General features: G+C 29.2%; 1 protein-coding gene, 1 long non-coding RNA gene and 1 pseudogene across 2 annotated transcripts; all 3 read right to left on the bottom strand.

Annotated features, from left to right (window-relative positions):
• Positions 2,566-4,716, bottom strand: LOC104755577 (plant intracellular Ras-group-related LRR protein 3). The gene is made up of 3 exons (XM_010477979.2): positions 4,051-4,716; positions 3,467-3,633; positions 2,566-3,378 (listed from the first exon to the last, which is right to left on the bottom strand). Exons 1-3 carry the CDS (start codon positions 4,639-4,641, stop codon positions 2,745-2,747), a joined length of 1,392 nt encoding a protein of 463 aa, XP_010476281.1. The 5' UTR covers positions 4,642-4,716; the 3' UTR covers positions 2,566-2,744.
• Positions 5,265-6,569, bottom strand: LOC104755576. The gene is made up of 3 exons (XR_762243.2): positions 6,439-6,569; positions 5,624-5,700; positions 5,265-5,530 (listed from the first exon to the last, which is right to left on the bottom strand). It is a non-coding gene; the product is annotated as an uncharacterized LOC104755576 (long non-coding RNA).
• On the bottom strand, positions 18,574-19,493 carry LOC104755575 (annotated as a pseudogene).

The following is a 26,016-nucleotide window of genomic DNA, read 5'->3' as shown; positions in this document are numbered from 1 at the left end:
CTAAAATGTTACTACTATATCTAAAATAAGTTTAAAATTACTATATCTTTATTTTTTTCATAAAATAACGATCGTTCGCGACATTATATAGAATTCTAATTCAAATTCGGAGTTCCATCAATATAACCTTCTACTATATTTTACACAGTTTTTTTCGAGTTTAAATGTGTGATACTACAAAATAGGTTGGAAAACAAATCCCGTTAAAAGTGAGTGACCTTTTGGTACATCAGAAAAGATCATTCTCATCATTTTGCCCCCTATGAAGTGGACCCTGCGCACCCATGCGTTACATAATTATTACTCTTTGATTTGACTATCTGCATTTTCTAAAAACTACTTTTATATTTATTTTATTGCTCAACTGATCAATAGTACTCTCTCTCTCCCTTAAAGATTGATATTTGAGGGACTTTACACAAATTAAGAAATAATGATTATTTACAATATTGTTTTTTATTAAAAGTATTATATATTTATAAATCAATGACTATTGAGTTTTCTTAATGATCACTTTTTGAAGTTTACAAAAGTTAAATATTAGTTAATTTAAAATGGTAAAACATCAAACTTTGTGGGACAAAAGAAAATCACATAACATCAATCTTTGTGAGACAGAAAGAGTAGTATTTTTTTGCTTTTTATTATATACTATAAAGAAATTTGGGCGAAATATCATTAAATGCATCCACACATCAGTAAAATGTATATTTCCGGTTGAAAACGAAACTTTCGAATTGTTGAAATAATGGGTAGCCAATTCCGACCTTACATGATTTTTTCTTAGTATGCGAAAAAATACTTAAAAAACGAGTTATAACAACACAACTACATAATTTGGCTTACGTAAACTTAAGTGGAGGTTCACTTTTAATAAGTAACTGATGTTTAGTCTGAAAAGTAACTTAACCAGTAGTTCATTCCTTTTTTTGTCAATTAGTGTAAACATTATAAATATCATTTTATTAAATAGTAAGTGCACGTTTCCTTTAGACAATCGAGAAGATATACCAAACTTATAACTGTTTGAAGAGTAATTACATTAGCGATGGGTCCTAGTCTATATAAACTTACGCATTGATTATGGAGCTAATTTTAAAGCTTACTTTTTAAACAACACATTATTTTAAAAATAACTTTTAAAGGCTTTGTAAAACTGGTTATATAAATGTACTGTATACAAGTGTTTCTGTTAAAATTAATTAGAAAAGAAAATGTTTTTTTTTTTTGTAATTTGTATGTAAACACATACGGTTTCTTCATATATATTCACAACCATTACTTGATATGTTGTTTTAAGTTGATTTGCTGTTTAGGGGGGAAAAAAAGAAGAGAGGAGGGGAGCAAATGATCTGCCAAACTCAGAGAGAGAAGAGTAAGATCAGTACTTTTATTTTGTTCTGATCAGTTTGTCTCCTAATCTCTCTACCTCTATTATCTTAGGGTCAGATTCATATGTATTGCATATACAATGTACTCCCATTAAACCATTAGCAAACAAGAAACTGGCAGATATTAAATGAGAGAACATACAAATTATCACTCCTAATATTGTCTCTTTATTATTATTGGTGCATTAATGTAGAAACCCTAGTCCCAAGATTCATCATTCCTTTTTTCTGTAACTAGATGTTCTTCAACAGCTTTTGTCTCACAAGTGTCTTTTGAAATATATTTAATATTTTAACGTACAGTGTATACGAATAATTCTGTTTGAAAAATACTTAGGTTCACTCCTAGGGTGAACCTTCTTGTCCACTTCTTCATTATCAATCAATCATAATCTTCTATACATTATTTTGTTTAAAAAACTAAATCAAAATTAAATTAAAAAGTAATACATATTAAGGAAACAAATTCTGTATAATTTTATTTAAGGAAAGTTAAATATTTGCTTGGTTTAGATTTTACAATTAGAATGAAATGATGTATCGGTTTGGGTTTACAAATAAGGGGATTAGGGTTTAGATTTTACAATTCAAACAAAATTATATGTCGGTTTGGATTTACAAATGAAGTGGTTATAGTTTAGATTTTACAATTAAAACAAAATTATATGTCGGTTTGGGTTTACAAATGTAGTGGTTAGGATTTAGATTTTACAATTAAAACAAAATTATATATATGTCGGTTTGGGTTTACAAATGAGATGGTTAGGGTTTAGATTTTACAATTAGAACGAAATTATATGTCGGTTTGGATTTACAATTGAGATGATTAGGGTTTAGATTTTACAATTAAAATGAAATTATATATCGGTTTGAGTTTATAAATAAGCGATTTAAGTTTTTAATTTTATAATAATGTATACAGATTTTGTTTCCTTATTTTATAAAAAGATGAATAAATATGTTATTAAATATATTATGATATGTCAAATTCTCATTGACTAAAATAAGAAGAAGTGAACAAAAGGGTTTCACCCTAAGAGTGAACCCAAAAATTGTCCATTCTGTTTTATCGAAATGAATAAAAATAAGATGTTTTGTTGTATTGTGAATAGTGAAATTTATAAGATTTTTTTTAAAAGTTAACAGTATAAGAAAGGCACACTACACTACAGGATCACTGTTAACCCAAACATGACTTCAACTTGGGCCTAAAAGGGGTTACGGAGAGCCCATTTAGTCATAGCAAAGTCAAACACTTGAAACTTTTAAACTAGATAGACTCTTTTTAAAACTAGATGAAGTCTGATGTCCAAAAAAAAACAAAAACTAGATGAAGTCATCAAAGAAACGAACTTAGAGTTGTTGATCCAGAAACGAGTCTTTCTTAGCTGCACCACTATGTGGTGTACCTCCTGAAAAAAGGCTAGTAACAATGGAGCTTCCCCATGAGAGCCAACCTGTTGCTCCTCCTTGTTGCTTCTCAGCTTCAATCACACTCCTCAGTTGCTCTTCCTCGACCATCTCTTCCCATCTCTTCCTCATGAACTCTCGAACCGATTCAACGCTTTGGTTAACTATCTTTTGTGGAGGAAACTCCAGTGGGTTCTGGTCCAAGTTCAGTTTCTCCAGCTTCTCTAGCCTGAAAAACGAGTCAGGCAAGACTCTGATCTGGTTGTTGCTGAGATCTAGCTCCCTTAGGTTAGCTAAATCAGAGATTGTGTCAGGAAGTTCAGTCAAGTCGCTGAAGTTGCTGCTCAAGTTCATGACTTCGACGTTTGTGAGTCTCCCTATAGCGACTGGAAGGCCGTGGATTTGGTTCATGTGTGCATCTAGATACCTTAGAGAACGCATCTCACATATGGAATTGGGGAAGAAACCGATTCTGTTCAGCTGGATCGATAGCCTCTCGAGATTGAGTAATCCGTATCCAATGTTTGCAGGCAAAGAAGTCAAGTTGTTGAAGCTGGCATCTAACTCGACTAATGACCTAAAATCACAAGAACATATCTCTCCTCAGAATTGGATAATATGTTAAAACGAAACAAAACATGAAGAAAACGTATGAGCACAAAAACCTGCACTGGGCAATGCTTTCTGGGAGTGAAGTTAGTTTGTTCCCCGTCACATTTAAGATCCTCAGGTTCAGTAGTAGCCCGATAGAGTCGGGAAGAGACCTGAGTGAGTTTGAAGATAAATCTAGCTCCTCTAGCTTCTCGAGTCCTGAGATTGTATCAGGTAGGAGCTGCAAAAAGAAAAAAACAGCTTTAGCTACTACCAGAGACGACGCAAACACAATGACTCCAACCAAGATCTCTTCATCAGATGATCAACCACTTAAAAAGATAAAGATTCACAGACATCTAAACTCTTAAATATAGCAATCGGATCACCAGAGAATCATGAGTTATCTGCAATTCTTTATATGATCATCGACCAAATAGTTCCAATGACTAACCAAGCTTCACAGATACATCAAGACTCATAAGCTAAAGCAAGTCACATTCCAAAGTTTCATGATTTTCACCCTTCACAGAACACAACCTCTAGATTCATGAGACCATGGAAGCTCTAATCGAGATCATTCATAAGTTATGGCAAAAAGCCCAAATTTTTCGAAACTAAACACACCAACATTCATAAAAGTCTCAGGGGACAATACCTTGAGATCATTGCGAGAGAGATCCAAGGAAACCAAACCAACGATCTTCCCTAAAGCATCAGGAATAAGCTTAAGCTGACGATCAGAAAGATCAATCCTTTCAACGACTCCACCAACTTCAGCTTCCTTAATCACAGCTAAAACCTTCTCATTCACTTCATCCCCACCGTTCAACGACTCAACAGCCGAACCATAAACCCTACTCAGCTCCTCCTCCAAATCCCTCAAGAGCTTCTCGTAACCCTCGTGAACTTCCTCCAACTTCACAACCGTAGAGTAAACCTCTTCTTCCTTAGCCGCATCCTCCGGAGACAACGAATCGTTCTCTCGGATCGCAACGATCTTAGACCGAGCAACAGAGACAGCTGAAGGATCGGGACGTGGCCCTAGAGAGCTGAATACGTAAAGGGTCTGCGTGATTGTACTGGGAATCGATTCGATCAGCGAGGAGATTACATGAGGATTGGTGAGAAGAGGGTAACGATTGGCTAGAGATTGCTGAATCGCTTGTGACGGTGGTGCGTGTGAAGCGGGATCGGAGTGGTGGAGTACGTAGGAGAGTAAAGGGAAGATCTCGAGATCGTGATCCATGGTTCTACGAGATTGATGATGAGAGGAGCTTATTGAGATCGAAGGTCTGATAGAAACAAAAACTTAATAAGTGAAACAGAGTGAAGGAAGAATTGAATTAATATTGAATTAAAATTGGTAAGATATAATTTATTATACTTAATTAAAACCTTAAAAGATAATTACACAATGATTTATTTTTATAAAAGAAAAGTTGATTGAAAAAATCAGATAGAGATAACGATTTACTCTTTTTGTTGAATACATATATTTCCTAGGATAACACAATTTTCATGTGTTTAATTTATTCTATATTTCACTCATTGTGCTATATTTTTATTACTTTTTATTTTTATTAAAATAGATGATTTTTTAGGAGTTTCACACAAATTAAGAAAACATTGAATGTTTAGCTATGCATTTTTATTTATAAAAATATATTTTCATAATTATCAATCAATAATAATTTATTAAAATTTAAATTCTCAATCAATGATTTTTAGAAATTACAATTTCTTAGCATTAATTAGTAAAAAATTACAGAAAACCAATATTTGTGATACAAATTTTTTCTATAAAATCATCTATTAAGATATAGAGGGAGTATTTATTAGATCTTTTTATTCCTATTAAAATATTGGACCATAAACCAAATCCAGTATAATTTAATTTCGGTTTGGTCGGTTGAAAACTAGAACCGAATTCAGATTCTTCTCGCTTTTAATGATCCGAACTTTTCTTAAGGCTCAATAGTAAATCCATTATTACTTGTAGCGTAAAAAATCCTCCAATTTGGCCAATGAAGGCTGTGTCAACTAGAGATGCGATAGGATCAACTGTTAAAGCAAGTGCTGCAGGGTAAGCAATTCACGCTATCTCCAAACCAAGCTCATCAAATTTCAAAACTGACCTGATACATCGATGTAAACCAATTCTAAGTTTGTTTCTAAACATGATTGCAAACAGAACTATACAAAAAAGTAAGAGCAGCCATGTCTTTAACCTCTTGTATTCCCAAAAGCTTCATGGCAACACAAGCTTTCTTAATCTTGGGATTTGGTGTCATTTTTAGAAAATTCTCTGCAACAACAAGACTGAATTAAACACTGAACTCACAAAACTTCAGGAAAAATACAGAGAGAAGTAACAAAAATGAAAACTTTCATCTTTCTCTCCCCGGGTGAAGGAGGGAGAAACCAGAGATGAGTAAAGAGGGTTAGATGAGTAATGAAACTAATGTGACTCTTAAAGCCACCAAAATACAAATACTTTTTTAGTTTTTACCCACTAAAAAGATTGGAATAGTTAAAAGTTGTTGAGGAAAAGTTCACAGAGAATGACAACAAAAAAAGGAAGTGTGAACAAGATATTGTTGAATTGCAGAGACAAGAAGTGTTGATGGAGGAAGCGAAAGTGGCACTAGACAAGGAGATAGCTCTGATGCAGTCTGGAACTAAATTAAGTAGAAAGTCTTCGTGCCCTGTGGGAATCTTGATAGCTCTTAAAAAGAACAACATTTTGAGTAAATGCAAATGACTGTTTCAACTCAACCCCTACAGAAACGATAATCACTAGAATCTTTTTGGTCAACAAGAAATTATAATATAAGGACATGATGATTCTTATGGATTGGTTCTACTTGGACAATCTAAACAGACGATAAATAACAAGAGGCAGCCAAATCAATTCTTCAAAGCACATCTGCTATGCAAATCATAATATTCATAATCCAAAATAGCCGCAGTTACATATAAAGATCATAGATTTATAAATACAAATCGATCAAAGACTTAGAATCATCCATATCAAACATCATACCTTTGCTTGCGCTAATGAGAAAGAATCCATCTGAACTCATCGGACTATAAGCAATTGAGAATCGATTCAATCTCTTCCTCCAATTCCAATATCCTACGATTCCAACTGATCCATCTCATCCGATTGAGAGATTCGCGACAAAGAGAGAGAGGGAGAGGAAGAAAAAAAAAATACAATCGGGCCAAAAAAATTGCTCTGGATTAAACGGAGCCAATAATTTAGCGACACGTCACAGTCTCTTATGTGAAATTGAGGTTACTATATAAGAGGAGCTCTTCAATTTTTTCCATTTTCTGATTTATTTTTTTATCTTTTTTCCCTTAAAACCCCATTAACAACCTGCCGATAAACAAGGTCTTACAAAGCCACCATGATCAAAGGTATTTAAAAGCATACAATACAGTGATTTAGTGATCTTTATCATCAATAATTTTAGTTTGTTTTTACATTATATGATACTTATACATTATGTTTTATGAAAATGTAAAGAAAATCTTAGCTTGACGTTCCAAAAAAGTACGAATTAAGATGACCATGTTACTAGTAGATTAAAAAAGTGTATGAAAAAATGTTTTTAAACCCGGACCAGTCCAACCACGATCTGGGAACATTCTGGTCCGAACATGATTACCACTTGTAAACGGCTTCGCCGAAGCTCTTCCACATCTTTCTCGCAGCACCAGACATGATTACCACTTTTTAACCGGAAAAAAAATCACCGATTAAAAAGTGGAAGACGTCTGACGCATCTAATGCCGAGGGCTATAGCTCTCTCTCGCTTGTTATGTGTTCGTTTTTTTCTGTTAACAAATAATAAATAACTAGCTTATATCTATAAATATTTGCTGTTGATTTTGGTCGTTAATGAATTTATGTATTGGTGGTCGTCATGAATCATAGATTATACGATCCAAGAGTTAAAAACTAACACAGTATAAGATTCATAAAGTTATATATATTCTATTGTCGTTATTATTTTTTTTTTTCCAAAAGGAATCATTTTATATATGATAATGTGTGACTTATTGATTATTCTCTCGATCCCTACTAGATGAATGTTTTAGGATATATTTTTGTTCTTAAAGATTAATTTTGTAGATACAAAAACTAAAATAATTTTTTTTTACTTTATGTTCTTTTTTTCCACATGACAATAATTTAGTGAATTATATTTTTCTCTATCTACTGAAAAGTAATTATAAAATTAATTTATAAATAGAAATTAAAGTTTTTCTTATTATGTGTGATAATGTCAAAACATTAGAGGGAATAGTTTTCTTATAATAGAAATTAGGATATATCCCGTGCTTAAAGCACGGATCAACATTTAAAAAAAAAATATAATAATAAAAATTGTTATTTTATTTTTAATTTTTTTTTATTTGAGGTAATATTTATTTTTAATTGTTATGTAAATCTATTAGTCTATTTGAATACTAATTATTTTAGAATATTATAGAATTTTATTTTTGACGTATTAATACAGTTTTATATTGTTTATTTGTTGTATTTGCATCATTATTTTGTAAAATATAAAATAATAATTTTAATATTATAATTCTGAGCAAATAAAAATTATTAATTTATTTTCTATATAAATTTAGTTTTACCAACCCGCCAATGTGGAAATTAAAACACACATTTTCATACATTGAGTAATATATCTTTGTTTAAAAAAATTCAAATCACAACATATGCAGAAAATATGTATTTTATTAATTATAAGTATTATATGAAAATTCCAAAAAATTTATATATAACATAAAATAAAGATGATAGGAGAATCATAATTTGAAATCGTAACAAAATCTTCAAATTTAGTTATTAAAAATAATTGTATTTTATACTTGGATATAAAATCTTAGTTTTTAAAATTCTGACTGGTTTATATATTTTTTTAAAAAATATTTAGTAATTTCGTCCATAAATTATTAGAGAGAAAATATTTTTTAGATTTTTTTTAGTATTTGATCTATTAGTGTTTTTTATTTTTAATTAATTATATTTATTTAAATTAGTTATTTAAGCTTAATTTATATTTTGTAATGGCAATTGAATGTAATTTTTACACATTTTAAGGTTAGTTTCATATTTGTACTTCTCAATTAATATAGTAGGATTCTAATAATACATAATTTACCTATTTGGAAATTTTCTTTAACCTGTATAATAATAATTATTATTAAAATAATAAATAGATTTAATTTCAGACACATTTCGGAATCTTGACACATTTAACTTTATGTAAGTTTCCAATTATCAACATACAAAGATTATACAATCTTTCTTCAAAGTTCAAAAACTGATTGTTAATTATTTTGCTGCTTTAGGTATCTGAATAATAAAAGTATATAACTCATTGACTGGTCCAGTTCCTCAGTTCATTCTGGATAGTAAACAAAACATGTAAGCAAAATAACTAATTACCTCTAGGTTGAAAATTTGGAATACAACTGCGTTTATGGAGGTCATTAATATCTTGATACGTTAATTTTCAGCGATTTATCTTACAACAATTTCGCTCAGCCACCTACTCTAAGCTGCAATCAGCTTAGATGTGTAAGCGTCATTGTTATAACACCCAAACCTTGTGAAACTTTATGGTTGTTGCATTGAAGGGAAAGAGCTTTTGCTTGTGTATGAGTGAGTACTTAGAGAGAACAATAGTCTCGCTCGCGAACTCTTTGGTTAGTTTTCTTGTCCATCTGAGAAAGATAGTTTTAGGTTCTTGATCTGTAAGTCACTTCACTTGGATTGGCCAACAAGGAACAAGACATGCTTAGGGATTGTATTGTCTACACGAGGAACCATAAGTTAAGCTCAAACCAAGCTTGTAATCGTTGTTCTTATGATTCAAATATGCAGATAGAAGACACTCGAGTCCCATATTTAATTCCTTTCCAAGAAGTCTCATGTAGAAACGAATCAAAGTCTCAGGGGACAATACCTTGAGATCATTGCGAGAGAGATCCAAGGAAACCAAACCAACGATCTTCCCTAAAGCATCAGGAATAAGCTTAAGCTGACGATCAGAAAGATCAATCCTTTCAACGACTCCACCAACTTCAGCTTCCTTAATCACAGCTAAAACCTTCTCATTCACTTCATCCCCACCGTTCAAAGACTCAACAGCGAAACCATAAACCCTACTAAGCTCCTCCTCCAAATCCCTCAAGAGCTTCTCGTAACCCTCGTGAACTTCCTCCAACTTGACAACCTTAGCGTAAACCTCTTCTTCCTTAGCCGCATCCTCCGGAGACAACGAATCGTTCTCTCGGATCGCAACGATCTTAGACCGAGCAACAGAGACAGCTGAAGGATCGGGACGGTAACGATTTGATATAGGAAAAGGAGAGTGAAGCTGACGTGGTGGTTTAAGAAGATTTGATTGGAGGAAAAGGAGCAAATGACGTGGTCTTCATTTGTGTTGTTGAGAGTGACGAAACTGAAGTATAAAGAAGCGGAGGAATTCATTTGCAGGGTTATGAAAAAGAATCTGAAATTTGTAAAAAGTTCTCTGAGCTTAGCTCTCATCTTGAGAGTTAACATGATCGATTCTGTGTTTTATGAACATTGAATTGGTGTTGGTTACAGTTACGGTTCGTTGGTGCGTTGAATTTGTTTGGTTGATTGATCGTTAGTTTTATTGTATCACGATTCGCTAGAGATTGCTGAATCGTTTGAGACGGTGGTGCGTGTGAAGCAGGATCGGAATGGTGGAGTACGTAGGAGAGTAAAGGGAAGATCTCTAGCGAATCGTGATCATGATTCTACGAGATTGATGATGAGAGCTTATTGAGATCGAAGGTCTGATAGAAACAAAAACTTAATAAGTGAAACAGAGTGAAGGAAGAATTGAATTAATAACATTAAAATTGGTAAGATATAATTCATTATACTTAATTAAAACCTTAAAAGATAATTACACAATGATTTATTTTTATAAAAGAAAAGTTGATTGAAAAAATCAGATAGAGATAATGATTTACTCTTTTTGTTGAATACACATATTTCCTAGGATAACACAATTTCCATGTCTTTAATTTATTCTATATTTCACTCATTGTGCTATATTTTTATTATTTATTAGATCTTTTTATTCCTATTAAAATATTGGACCATAAACCAAATCCAGTAAAACATATTTTCGGTTTCGTCTGTTGAAAACCGGAGCGGAACCAGAACCAGATTCGAATTCTTTTCGTTTTTAATGGTTCAAGCTTTCTTAAGGTCCAATAGTAAGCCCGTTATTACTTGCCGCGTAAATTTTTTTTACTGTAGTGGTTTATACAAGTGGTCTATACAAAAAAAACCAAACTCCCCCTGGAATAAAAACAGGCTAGAAAGGATCTATACTACCAGTCACCAAAAAACACAGATCGCATTTAAAATATTATATAACTAGGTATATAGTACGAGATAAATCGATTTAAATAAAATATTATAAGCAAAATTATTATTTGAGATTTAAGATTTATTTTGTGTAAAACAAAATATGTAAGTAAATTTTTTTTTTGTTTTTTCAAATTTGCATTTACTTTCGGTAAAATACGTTTTACCCGTGAAATATTTGAACTTGGAAAAAATTTTTAAGGTGTTGTAGAAATTTTTGATGTGTTTTTGTGTTTCTAAATCAAATTCACATATTTTATGTTTAACATTATCATCTACATCACTATACCATTAAATAGATAAAAAAAAAATTTTAGACTAATCGATTTAATTTAAACTAATCATAAGTTTAAAAAATGCAATGAGAAAAATGTATAAAAGTGGTAAATAAATGAATAATTTTTTTGTTTTTTTTTTTTTTTGTGAAGTGACCTTAGTGCAGTGGCAGGAGGTAAGTCCATTTGTAGAAGGCACCATCACACCCGGGATCGAGTCCTGGTTCCTACGAATGTAGGAATTTGGCTAATGGGCCGGCCAGTTGTGGCCCAATGGTTGACAAAAAAAAAATGAATAATTTTTTGATTAGTTGTGAAATGTAATTTATTTCTAATAATTAAATATGTTATAAAATTGATAATTAAATACATTTTTGGATTTTAATTGTTGATTAAATTTTTCATTTTTAAAAACTTATAGAAAAGAACATTATCTTATCTATGTCAATGATATATTTATGTATATAATAATAAGGTGAGAGGAGAAGATTATAGATTTGTTTTTTATAATAAATACAATGGCAGGGATTGTAAATAAGTAGATGTTTTGAGAGTTATTTAATAAAAGTGTCTTGAGCTCTGTAACGCTGACACATCAGTTTTTTCTCAAGTGTGCTTCTCTATCAATATATAGGGATTTTTCATTTTTAAAAACTTATAGAAAAGAACATTATTTTATCTATGTCAATGATATATTTATGTAAATAATAATGAAGTGAGAGGAGAAGATTATAGATTTGTTTTTTTTATAATAAATACAATGGCAGAGTTTGTAAATAAGTAGATGTTTTGAGAGTTACTAGAATTTAACCCGCGGCGTACCGCGGGACAACTTTTTAAAAAAATAAGAACATTTTAATTTTTATTTGTTTTTTATATTTAGTTTGTTTTGTTTAGTTAAATAATAATTTTGTTTGGATTGTCAATTATTAAAACAATAATAGGGGAAATAAATACGTAAATATGTAATTTATAAGCTATTGTCGGATTAAGTCACAATTTTACCAATGATTTAATTGTTTTATAAAATTTTAGTTAAATTACCTTGATTTAATATGTCTAATATTCTAATAATAGTGGTATTGACCAAATTATTAAATGAAGATTTAACCCGTGTTTCAAAATCGAATTAATAATATTTTATATTTATACTAATGTTAATTCAAACCGTTATGTTAATAACATTTTCTACCATATAACAATAAACCGTCATATTAGTGGTTTAACCCATGTTTCAAAACTGTCATATTAGTGGTTTTGGTTATGGGTGTTGTGTTTCGTTTGTGAAGTTGATATTTATACATGGAAAATGATTGATGAGAAAGGAGCTTACGATCCATAGCAATAAAAGTTAGATTTTAGTGTTTTCCTATTTGAGTTGATAACATTATCGCAAAATAATATTCAGTTTCTTAACGCGATATATACTATATCCTACTATATTAATTGGAAAGTACAAATATGAAACTAACCTTAAAATGTGCAAAAAATTACATTCAATTGCCATTAGAAAATTTTAATTAAGCTTAAATAATTAATTTAAATAAATATAATTAATTAAAAAATAAAAAACACTCACATATCAAATATAAAAAAAATCTAGAAAAATATATTTTCTCTCTCTAACTATACAAATATAATTATTTTTAATAACTAAATTTCGAAAATTTTGTTAATATTTCAAATTATGATTCTCGTATCATCTTTATTTTATTTTATTTACAAATTGTTTGGAAATTTCATATAATACTTATGATTAATAAAGTGCAGAATTTTTTCTGCATATGTTGTGATTTGAATTTTTAAAACGAAGATATATTAATCAAACTATTAAAAATGTATATTTTAATTTCCATATTGGCGGGTTGGTAAAACTAAATTTATATAGATGATAAATTAATAATTTTTATTTGCTCACAATTATAATATTAAAATTACTACTTTATATTTTATAAAATAATGATGCTAATACAACAAACAAACAATATAAAACTATAATATACGTCAAAAATAAAATATTAATAGATTTACAGAACAATTAAAAATAAATATTATCTCAAACAAAATAACTTTTTAAAAAATATATAATAATAACTTTTATTTTTATATTATAATTTTTTAAAAAAGATATTGACCCGTGCTTAAAGCATGGGGTATCTCCTAGTTAAATGTATTTCTTGATGTTAAAGTTAAATATACCCGATTATTGAGTTTCTAAATTTGGGTTTCCGTTTTTATGAACTTTATTAACGTTATAATAATTATTGCGATTGTAATAATGTGTTACTCAAATTCAGATGTGTTATTTAAATTTAAGAGATCATACAATCTCTAAAGATCTATTAAAATAGTTTTTATGATTTTTATGGGATTAAAAAATTAATGTGTAGAGTTGTTTTTGGAAAATTCAAAATGTATAGATGTTGTCAAGCTATTTATAGCAATAAACATATCAAATTAGGTCGATTTAAATAGTTCCATTAATTGAGTAAATGTTATTTTAGGAAAATCGTTAGAGGTTAATATTATAAATAAAAGAAATTAAATAAGCAAAACTTAAAGGGCATAAACCAAAATGTACTTCAAAAATGTTAATATAGATTTAATAAAAGTGTCATGAACTCTGTGACGCTGACACATCAGCTTTTTTCTCAAGTGTGCTTCTCTATTAATATATAAGAGATATTTATATATTATGTTTTATGAAAATGTAAAGAAAAAATCTTAGCTTGACGTTCCAAAAAAGGATAGTAATTAAGATGAACATGTTACTAGTAGATTAAGAAAAAGTGTATGAGAAAATGTTTTTAAATCCGGACCAGTCAAACCGTGATCCTGGGTTATTTTTTAAAACCGGAAAAATAAAAACCCGAGAAAAACCGGTGGTTGAACTGATCTGACCGGTTGATCCTTGGGTCTGGTTAGAAAAACATGGATATGAAAAAGGGAGATTTAAAGAAAAGTAAAGGGTAGAACGGTAAAAATGATAAAAATGAAAGAGGGAGGGAGGGGGTCCGTCCGACTCGGAGATCTGCGTATCTCTTATGGTGGGGACCATATTCGAAATGTTACTTTTCCAGTTTGGGAATGTTTTTTTCCAATTGGGGAGGGGGAACCACCGTGTTTTCTTTCCCGGAAAAATTTTCCAAAGCAATAAAAACAACTCACTCGATCAAACTAAAACATACAGTAAACTTTATATAAACTAATGAAGTCGGACCATGAAATTTTATTAATTTATAGAGATTTTAATTTATCGATAAATTAATAATTATTAATTTATAGAAAAACTTTCCTAATTTGGTAAAAAATATTAAAATAAAATTTAATCTTTATAACTAATATTTTTATAAAGTTAATTACAATGAAAATAACAATTATCATGTTTGAAGATAGCACTCAAAGATTTTTATATAGTAAAAATATTAAAAATGAACTCTAATAAATAATGTGTAGATATATACATATATTTAGATAATTTTATATAATTATTAATTTATATTATTGATGGGACTATATATTTACAAAGAAGTTTTTAAAAAATTATTATTTTATTATATTATCGAATAGTGTCTAAAATTACACTAGTCCCAACTTGGGACCGAAAAAATTTATTAATTTATAGAGATTATTAATTTACTGAGTATTAATTTATAGAGGTTCTACTGTAATAGTTTTTTTTTTTTGGCTTCTTTCTTTAATAAAGAGACAAAAGAAGGAATAATTATTATAGGAAAAAACAAGTTTGGAAAAAGGAAAAATACTTAAATAAAATACTAGTACAAGGATATTTTGATCTAGGTTTCAGGTTTGGGCCAAAACCCAAGACCAGACCAAAAACCGAACCTAAATAAATGTAAATAACATTTTTTTAATAATGATTATCATGACATTAAATGCGTTCAAATCGTGTACAAAGCTATCAGACCTAAGAAGAATGATCCAAAACCACAGGCCGGTAAGGAGGAGGAGCAGAAACTTGTCGCCGCCAGCGCCGCCGCCATGGAGAAGCCTCTCGCCCGTGATAAAGCTAATATTTTATTAAAGACGTGTTATATAAGTTGATCATTTAGTACAATAGGAGTAATAATAATCTCCATAAAAACAGATGTAGTTTGTATTTATTTCTTAGAAGTTAAAAACGTCATTAGCTTTAAACTTGTTTTACTTTGTAATGAAGTTGCATTATTGTACTCTTTTTTTTTTAATGTTAATTGTTATTTTCAAACATAAAAGCCAGTGGTAAAAAAAAAAAGAAAAAACTTCAAAAAAGAGACTCTGATTTTTTCCTATTGGTTGGGAAAACCCATTACATGAGGCTCAACATTTTTTTTTTGAAAAATCCCACATCTTCAGCATGAGGGACAAATATTCCAATGTATTTTTTATTCTTATTTCTTTTTGTCTTTTTTATTTGTTTGTTTCTTTGTATGTTCATTGTTTGATATTATCAACTCATTAATTAGCTCTGACGTGGCTTCCGTACAAATGATGATGGGATATGCCAAATAACAAAAAACTAGGATCGGACTTGCGTTACAGCGCGAGGGAATATTTAGTATATATATACGACTCATAACAGATTGAAATATGTTACATTTTTATTTTGCTATAACACGGTTGATTATTGTAAACTATATATTTGTATAAAGAGTTTAGATAAAATAATATTAAATAATAAATAATAATATAATGAGTTTTGATATAACAAAATGAAATAATCTGAAAAAAACAATAGCACTACGAAGAATATTTGTGGATACTACGATCCATAACAGATTGTATATACTATTCATTTTCATTTTCATTTCCAATATTATTGTAGGAAATTTGAATAAAATAAAAGATAAAAAAAAACAATCTGAGTAAATGGTATTATGATGAGTTAGGATTAGAAGAAGAAATTAAACATATTTAAAACTAAAAATTTTAAGAGTACAATTGAGAGTAAAATAATTACGTAAGGACATCATACAATATAAATGAGAATGAAAATTACCAAAATTTCATTTAGAAAAACCATAATACCGACTAAAAAAAACTTGTGTGACACATGCAAGTATTATTTCCCTTAAGTAAGAAAATACATAGTATTTGGTTCAATAAAATATATAAATAGTATAGTTAACTATAGTTTTCTCCAAGATAATATTTTCACATTTAAAAATTCTAATTACTTAGTTCTTTTTTTCTATGTGTGGCCATTCCCCTTAGTTCTCATCATCCAGAATTCCTTTGCTCCATTGCTTCTTGCTTGGAAGAAAATGTAGTTGCATCAACAATAAAATTTTCTTGAACCTGTTGTAAATAAATAAGAGCATAGATTGTATAAGAAACTTAACAATTTGACCATTATAAGAATAAAATTTTGTATAGTTGCAATTTCTCAAATGAGTCCCAATCCTGTAAAATAAGAACAATTTACCTTTTAAACATGGTTAGGATAATTTAATCTTTAAACATCTCAATATAATATATTTTTTTAAACATATGAATATGATATATAACATCTGAATATGCTAATGAAGGTAGTGATGGAATTAGTTTAGAAAATCTGTGAAAATAAGATAATTTGGAAATTAAGATTGTATATATAAAGAATATGATTCCAAAAAGAATATGATTCCAATTGTGCTTTTGGGATTGACGCAATTGCAAACTAAATAATGGAATATATTTATGATATAATGAGATTTGTATCATTTCTATTAATTATTAATTATGCTAATTAAAGAATATATTTAAAAAGTTTTAAAGAATTATAGTTAGTATAAATTCGAATGTGCTATTATATTCACTCAAAAGATTATATTAATTGTAATAGTTTCCAAAATCTAGGACTGTAGGACCTATCAATATTTGCTAAATCAATATCCGATGTTTCTGAAATATTTTTGTTAAGTCTGTTCTAGCAGTTAATGATGATTTGATTTAATTTTTATTGTTAACATTTTAGTAAATGTTAATTTTATACGATTAATCTATAATAAGTACTTAATTTTATAAGTTACCAAAACTTTAGGACAAAACAATATCTTTGAAATTAATATGTCATATTTATAGAATATTTTGTTAAGATTTTTTACGGCAATTAATGATAATTTTATTTATATTTTTATCAGTTGTGACAGTGAATATATAGTTTGTTTTTAACCCATTCTGTATAATTTAGCATAGTCTGGTGGTGAGAGTGAGAGGCTGAGTTCGATGTACGACTTGGTCTTGGGTTCGAACCCACTCAATTTTTTTTGTTAAGAGTAAATTACTAAATTATCCTTATCTTCTTCCTTAAGATTGGATTTTTGCAGATTCCATTTCTGCAAAATCACGCTAGCACTTGATTTTTTCATGATTTTATGAGTTTTGCACAGAACTGTATGTTAGATCCATCAATTAATCATTTATCTATAAGTTAAAAACAAAAACCATATTATTTATCTCATTTTTTTTTATCGAACATGGCATAATTCCGGTGAATCCCCACCGGCAAGCGCCTTCTCCAACGTTGTTATTTGTCCAGCAAAGGATCATGAGGGAAACAAATTGAATTCTTCAATACAACACATATGAGATTCTAAAATTATGTTCATCGGAGAAAAAAATTGAAAAAAAAACAAAAAAAAGCTCACTTGTTAAAAATGTGAAACCCATTTATGATTCTATTTAGGATTCTATTGTCGTAATTGGCTATAACTCCAAAATACAAACTATCCGATTGATAACTTTCGGGTAATTAAAAAAATTAAACCCGATTAAGACATGATTAAGTACTAATCTACCCCTAATGACAATGTTTTCTAGTCTACCCCTAATGGCAATTTTGGTAGTGGGAGAAGTTGTACTTCTCTTTTACTATAATTGAGATGTTTTTACGGAAAAGCACACCATTACTATACCTAACTACACATTTTTTATGGGTCAGGGTCACTTTACAGTTCCTTGTTATATATGCATGACTCGATTATCAAGAAAATTAATGACGGTCGACTGACTAATAGATCAGGTTGGATCCGAGTAAGGCAAGTTTACTTCTATTAACCGTTAGTTTATTTTTTTCTTCTCTTTTTTGATAATTGATTATGGAGTTTATGACCATTAAATAAAAACCCGAGCTTTTCAAGTATTTGTAGAAAGTAGAAACTATAATTCGATTCATATTTTAGCTTCTTTAGAATAAAGAAAAAAAAAAGGGAAAATTATAAAAAAAGGATATTTTTCTAAACATTTGTTCATATATACTTTTTTTTTTGTAGGTTTGGTTATGTAGGTTATAATTGGCTTTTTAACCCAGTTTTGCCCTCATTTTTGAAAAACGAAAATAAGAAAATAAAAATAAATTTTGAAAGTAAATTTATGTCCAAAAATAAAAAAACAAAATAGAAACCTAAGCCTCTAATTCACTGAGAGACTTCTACAACTCAAACCCTTTTTTCTTTATTCTCTTTTACCAAGTCGTAAAAACAAAAAATCGAACATCGGTGACATCGACGGAGGCGACCGCGGTGACATCTTCTTCTTGTTGCGATTCATCGACGGCGGTGAATGTTTTTCATTAGAGCAAGAACGATTTGATTAGAGAGACTGTATCTCATATAAGGAGTTTTCTGGATCATATTCGTTTTTGACTCAAAAACATTTGCACACAGTCATTACATTTTATCTTGTAATTATCTCAGTACTTTTTTAGATAGTATATGAGCAAAAGCTCTGGATTTCATTCAATACATTATTTCTTTCTTTCTTTAAGTAGAGAAACAGAGAGAGAGAGGTCACAACGATATGAAATGACTAGTCGATTTGTAATGTATATCAGAAGAAGTTATCTAGCAGATGCTTATATTTGTTGACAGGTTGAAGAAAAACTCATGGTTGAGGCACTGGTGGAACTTGATCTTCTCTTGAACTCGGACTGCGAGCTTGATTACCAGTGTTTGAGGCAAAACGACTAGGAGGAGTTGGATAAGAGGTGACTGGGGAAGCAGCAAGGGGATCTATGTAAGGAAGGAAAGGCAGCTTAGGTGTGGGAGGCAGCAAGAACATTCCAAAACCAGAAATGAGACCAGATGGTTGGGGCACCATGTTCACTAGAAAGTTTTAATGTTTGCTCTCACTAGGAGTGGGCGAATCGGAAATGTAACGGATTCCGCTCACTTGCTCTGTATATCCAAGAAGCAGGCTTACCAGAACAATTGTGGCTGTCAGTGTTTTCAGGGTATAAGCCATTGTGTTGTGTTAGTGGATGATAAAGATAAGAAAAGCTTCACTATTTGGTTTGTAGAAGGAAGAAGGAAGAAAGAGCTGTGTGTAATATTATAGAGTAGAGTGAAATGGTTCAAGCTAATTATGGGTACATTAAACGAGAAATAAACAAATTGCTTTTTTTGCTAAAGAGAGAGCATAAAAAGTCTGGTGGCATCTTTAGTATTGGCGGTGAGTTAAGTGTATGATGAATGATCTTACCCCATTCCCCACAAATGCCTAAATTAGTAATTTTTGGTTGCGTAAACCCAAACTTAGATGGGCTATTAAACTGTGTGCATGTGCAACCAGGTCGCTGTCTTCTCTCTCTGCAGATTTATTTAGTTTTCACTTACAAAAAAATAACCGAAGAAGGAGTCAGCAAGACGACGGCTTCCACTTTGAAAGAGTTTGATCTCTTTTCTTTTTCTTTTGTCATTCAAAGTTGGTAAAAGAAATGCAACCTTCAACTACTTTGACCTCTTCTATAGTTTTCGTACGGCTCATTAATTTGCTTCAGACATTTACGTACGGCTCATTAATTTACAGTTGTTGATAGAAGTAGTAGAGTTAGAAACTCACCAAAAGTCAAAGAGTCTTATCCGTACTTTTTATTATTCCCCATGTCTTACTATTTGAATGTGTCAAACTTGTATTGTTAAGTATTTGGTTTTTAAGTAACCACTTGTTTGGTTTACAGCATTTTCCGACTGATCTTGTCACACATGTCCTTTTTTTTATGTTAATGATTCTTTTAACACCATATGAATTATATAAAAAGAAAAAGGACATGAATGAGTCATTGACCCTGTTTCTCTGTTTTTCCTCAAGTATTGTTATGTGATCGATCTAGTTTCTCTACATTGAAGATGTGTCCCAAAGAAGGAGACTTTACTCCTATCACCATCAACTACTCTTTTGAATGTAACACACAACCGAATCATGTTTATCTTTTTCAGATATGCAAGAAAAATTTTCATACCTTTATTATTTGTCAATACAACAGGAGGACAATTAACTTTAACCTCTGTGGGTAGATAATTGAATTTCACATCAAACATATTTTGCTCTATTTCATAGTCTTCTGAAACCATCACCTTCAACTCTTCAAGAGACGTAGTGGGTTGCAAAGTCAGTAATCTAGCACGTTTTTCTTCATCATCAATAAATCTCCACTCCTTCTTGGCATCCAGTGTCCATACACCACATATAACATAGATTTTCATCATAAAAAGGTAAGTGGAAGCTTTTGTGGAAGATGGAAGAGATGGTGACCGATCACGTTAAGGTATAATGTTGATTTTTCTTAATTTGTTTATCTTCTAAATAATTTAGAATATGCATTCTAAAATGTATTAGAACAAATCTAAACAATAATTACGAAATCTTAACCATAAATTAAGAATATTTAAAAAATATTTAAAAATATTCACTTTCCTAATTTAATTTGTTTTCTTTCTATTTTTAGGGTATTCTAAGGTTTACAGATTACAAATTCTAAAATGTCTATGATATATCTTCTACTTCTTTTAGTATATAGGGTAAAACGTAGAAAACGAATTCTGAATTGATGTAGAATGAAGAAAAACGTAGAATACATATTCTTAATTTTGTAGAACATACAAAATTCAGATTCTGAAATTTTTAGAACAAATTTTCCATCTAAACTTCGTAGAACATGTACAAACTATAGAATGAACAATCTAAATGTTTCAGAAAGAGAAAAAATCGTAGAAAGTCTATTCTAAACAATTTAGACCAGAAATCAGCAATTTACAAACTGATTTTTGACACCCAAAACATTTTTTTTTCAAATTTTTTTTTACACATTTGTATACTAACATGGGTTTTCTGTTTGTTTATTGGTTCAAACTCCTAAAAACTTCACTATTTCTATTAGTAGGGGCATTTTCGTCAGAATTGACAATTTTCAAAAAAAGGTGTAGATGGCCAAATTTTTAGAAAAAGTTCCTTTATTTATAATTTTCCCAAAAAAAAATACGAATTCGATTTGAAAACTATATTATGGTGGAGCATGCATTTTTCAGTACTGTATTATGGTGGAATATAGTATCTTGGACAAGCCATCAACTAAACTATTAATAGTACAGTAGAACCTCTATAAATTAATACTCTTTAAATTAATATTTGTTATAAATTAATAAATTCTTCTGGTCCCGAGTTGGGCCGGTGTAAAAAATGACACATTTCGATAAAATAATAAGATAATATTTTTTTTTGGAAATCCTATGTAAAAATACGGTCCCATCAATATCATAAATTAATAATCAAGTAAACTAAATATATATATATATATATAATAGTACATATATATCTAAGAAAATCTAGTGAGATATGATTTATATTATTGTTTCCCTATCTAAAAAAATCTAGTGAAATATGATTTTATTGTTATTTGCATATTTTTGAATTTGCATTCTTGTTAGAGCTCATCTCTCATCNCTGATTTTTGACACCCAAAACATTTTTTTTTCAAATTTTTTTTTACACATTTGTATACTAACATGGGTTTTCTGTTTGTTTATTGGTTCAAACTCCTAAAAACTTCACTATTTCTATTAGTAGGGGCATTTTCGTCAGAATTGACAATTTTCAAAAAAAGGTGTAGATGGCCAAATTTTTAGAAAAAGTTCCTTTATTTATAATTTTCCCAAAAAAAAATACGAATTCGATTTGAAAACTATATTATGGTGGAGCATGCATTTTTCAGTACTGTATTATGGTGGAATATAGTATCTTGGACAAGCCATCAACTAAACTATTAATAGTACAGTAGAACCTCTATAAATTAATACTCTTTAAATTAATATTTGTTATAAATTAATAAATTCTTCTGGTCCCGAGTTGGGCCGGTGTAAAAAATGACACATTTCGATAAAATAATAAGATAATATTTTTTTTTGGAAATCCTATGTAAAAATACGGTCCCATCAATATCATAAATTAATAATCAAGTAAACTAAATATATATATATATATATAATAGTACATATATATCTAAGAAAATCTAGTGAGATATGATTTATATTATTGTTTCCCTATCTAAAAAAATCTAGTGAAATATGATTTTATTGTTATTTGCATATTTTTGAATTTGCATTCTTGTTAGAGCTCATCTCTCATCTTTTTTACTGTTATCTTTCCAAATCGCATCTAAAAATTGTGAATATCCATAGATGCAATAATTGTTTCTTTAGTAACTGGTTTTAAAGATAACGTAATATTTTCTTTGACTTCATCATTACCATGAAGGATAGTAGTAGCAATTTCTTCTAAACTCTAAACTTCTAACATTTATCATTTTTACTTAGATAATCTAGTAAACAATTAACATTCATCCTATTACGATAACTAAGATTATAAATTCAAAAAATCTTTAAAAGTGTGAATGATAACAAAAGTATCTTATTTTGTAATATAAAATTTCTAAAATTATAAAAATAAGAAAATCTCTTCATAAATTAATATTTTATTAATTTATCGATAAATTAATAATTATTAATTTATCGATAAATTAAAACCTCTATAAATTAATAAAATTTCATGGTCCTGACTTTATTAATTTATAAAGGTTTTACTGTATACTAGTATTCGTGGGACCAATACGAGGTTGGTAATGGTTGGTAATATAACGCAAAATATAGTCTAGAGATCCGATCCGGATTCATCTGAGAAACAATGTTTGGGGGAAATGACCCCACAAGATAGCTTGATAAAAAATATTCAAATCGTTGTGTGTTTTTTTGTTATCCTCACTGTTTGTCTTTTCTATTATTCTAACCACTTATTTAAAAACCGTATTCGACACACTCTAAATCACATAACTAACTCGTCCTAGACAAAAATATGATATTGTCTAATTTTTATATATTGTGTACAGAGAAAAAAAAAAGATCGTAGTAAGCTACTTCAAAAGTTTCATTACTTTAACTATCACGACGTTTTGTTTTTTTCTCTCTCTCCCTATTTTAGCCTTGTAAAGATGTTGCACTTTCTCTACCTTTAGATGTCAATTTTATTTCAAATTGCTTTCATATAATCCCTATTGAAAAACAAGATAACCTCCAAAAAGAGAGATCTATAATTGTTTGGCAAGAAAAAATAAATATACCACTATTTATCCTTTATTTATATCTTTGTTTTTCATAATTTAATAATATTGTACAGTGCTATTAATAATTTTTTATTGTTTATTCTTTCCAACAAGACTAATAGCTAAAAAAACTCAATTACACAATACACATTATATTTTTATGGTATTCATAGTAAATTTTCAATTGAGTTAACAAATTTAACACGCAATTGTGACATCTCAAAGCATTTTATGTTGAGATTATTACTCCTACTGGCCTACACAATGTCTTCCAATTTCTCATCCTTTATTTTAATCCTATATAAATCATCCAAATTTTTATTTATTTTTTAACCATCCACATTTTCAGAAATAATTATACTTAAACCGTTGCTTCAGTACAAAAATAGAATTAAGTAAAATCACTTTTTCATATGGATTATCCAATTGTCATCATATTTTAAATTTTCTGTACATTTTGATTTCAGTTAAATGCCGATGCATTGTTAAAGATGTCATGTCATTTAATATGATCACACTACTCCAGTTCTATGAAAAATTGTAGATACTAATATTCTAAATATTTTTGAATATGCGTTTGAGCATGTGGACACTTTGATTTGGTGAGTCTTGCATAATCATAGTGGTCAAATGATATTCTCGGCAAAGTCTTTTTTCTTCTCTTCCGCCTTGACAAGAAACAACCTCTCTTTTGTCGGAGTCCCACGATATACAGCAAAACAAACAAAGACTTGATTGTTACGCAAATATTTATTATATATTCACCAAAAAGGTCCTTTTTTAGTCAGCTTTGATTTTTTTTATTCTGTGAAGAACTTTCCTCATGTAAGTGTGAATATATAATACTATTGTGTATGACGTATTCCCTCTTGACAGTTGACACATAATATTATGCAAGAGAGAGATGCTAACAAAAATACTAATTAAAGCACATATTATCATAATGGGCGTATGAAAACATGATAATATGAGTCTGGTTTTTCTTTTTCCTTTTTTTTCTTTTTTTTTTCTTTTGAATCGTCCGTTTGAGTGTAAAATGATTTAATAATTAATTAGTGAAGTAACTAACATGTTTCTATGATTTACAGTCATATTATACTATACTAGGTGCTTCCCCACGCAACACGTGGGTTGTGGTGTAGTTGGCACTTTCTTGTTTTTTTTTTCGTCTTTTTCGTTTTCTCTTTTGTATTATTTCGTTTTAATTAGGCATATATGGGCTTTGCCGTCACTTTTATTTATACACTATATGTTTATACCATTTCGTTCAGATGTGTATAATTGTGGCGTTTACTTTTTATGAATTATGAAGATGTTGTTTCTTGCTTTTGAGGATCCAATCTTATCATTGAGTGATATTGTTTCCAATACATTTATTGTATTATAGATTTTCTAATTAACTGCTTATGTAAACCCTTCATACGTTGATGTTGTAATAATAAGTTATTTTTTTGAAAATATCTTCTGTGTAAGTGATTATGTTTGTATGCCCATGTTTTGATCTAATATCAATAAGATCGTTTCTGTTTTTCTTTAGTTGGCTTTGAAACCAATATTGAGTTAAGCAAATAATGGGTCGAATTATGGTGTTAATAAGTAATATAAATTCTTATGTATATATATTGTATATATGTGACTATAAATTTAGCTAACTAAAAAATTATGTAATATTTAAATACAATCTTGAACATATATATATATATATTTTTTTTTTGGGAGAAATGTATGAAATTATGGATAGAAGTTATTTTTTAGTTAAATGACCTTTAATGTCTTTAAAGTGAGTTAAATATTAATAAATTTTTATATGTGTCTTGACTTTTTTAAAAAGGAATACCAAGTGTTTCCTTCCAAATTTGAAGTGATATAGTATTTTAGTTTTCTTATATGATTTTATGAACTTCAATGTAAAAGTTTTTCAAAGTAATAAGTACACTCACTGATTGAATTATAAAATTTGGAGAAATGTTTATTTCGTTTAATCATCTGCTCTTTTAAATAAATTAAATAAGTATGTTGTTATTCCTACAAATAGGACAACATATATTATAGTTTAACCATGGAGTTAAGCAATGGAAATGGAACTTGTGATTGCAAGACAAAATGCTTATATGTTACACATTGATCGTTTAAAAATGAATAGGAACATCTAATTCTCAAATAAAGTTGATTGTTTTGTTAAAACCAACATATGTGAATTTAAATTTAACTATGCAAATTTAAAAAATAAATATGAATAGATTAGAAAGGCAAGAAATATAAAAGAAATATTTTTTTATATAAATAAAATAAAAATTGAAAACAATGTTAAATATATATAATACTTTCTACATTAAAATATAGAATCAAACTCTTACAAGTTACAACACATATGAGATATAACAACATTTGATATTGGTAGGAGAGGAGGAGAGAATGTTTACTATAAGATGGTAATCCAAATTAGATAATGGAGATGAATCTTTAAAAAATAGAACAATGTAATATCTATATATATATAATACTTTCTAAATTAAAATATAGAATCAAACTCTTACAACACATATGAGATATAACAAC

The sequence above is a fragment of the Camelina sativa genome, chromosome 17, assembly GCF_000633955.1.
Source record: "Camelina sativa cultivar DH55 chromosome 17, Cs, whole genome shotgun sequence".
Classification (NCBI taxonomy): domain Eukaryota; kingdom Viridiplantae; phylum Streptophyta; class Magnoliopsida; order Brassicales; family Brassicaceae; genus Camelina; species Camelina sativa.
Note: the sequence above shows the minus strand (reverse complement) of the source record. Positions and strands in the feature narration are given on the sequence as shown.

What these genes read in the sequence shown, in the direction of transcription:
- LOC104755577 (XM_010477979.2), bottom strand. Translation starts at nt 4,641, where the DNA reads ATGGATCACGATCTCGAGATCTTCCCTTTACTCTCCTACGTACTCCAC. An exon ending in TCTCTCGCAATGATCTCAAG is followed by an intron (nt 3,634 to 4,050) that starts GTATTGTCCCCT and finishes TTCTTTTTGCAG; the next exon opens with CTCCTACCTGATACAATCTC. An exon ending in GAAAGCATTGCCCAGTGCAG is followed by an intron (nt 3,379 to 3,466) that starts GTTTTTGTGCTC and finishes TTGTGATTTTAG; the next exon opens with GTCATTAGTCGAGTTAGATG.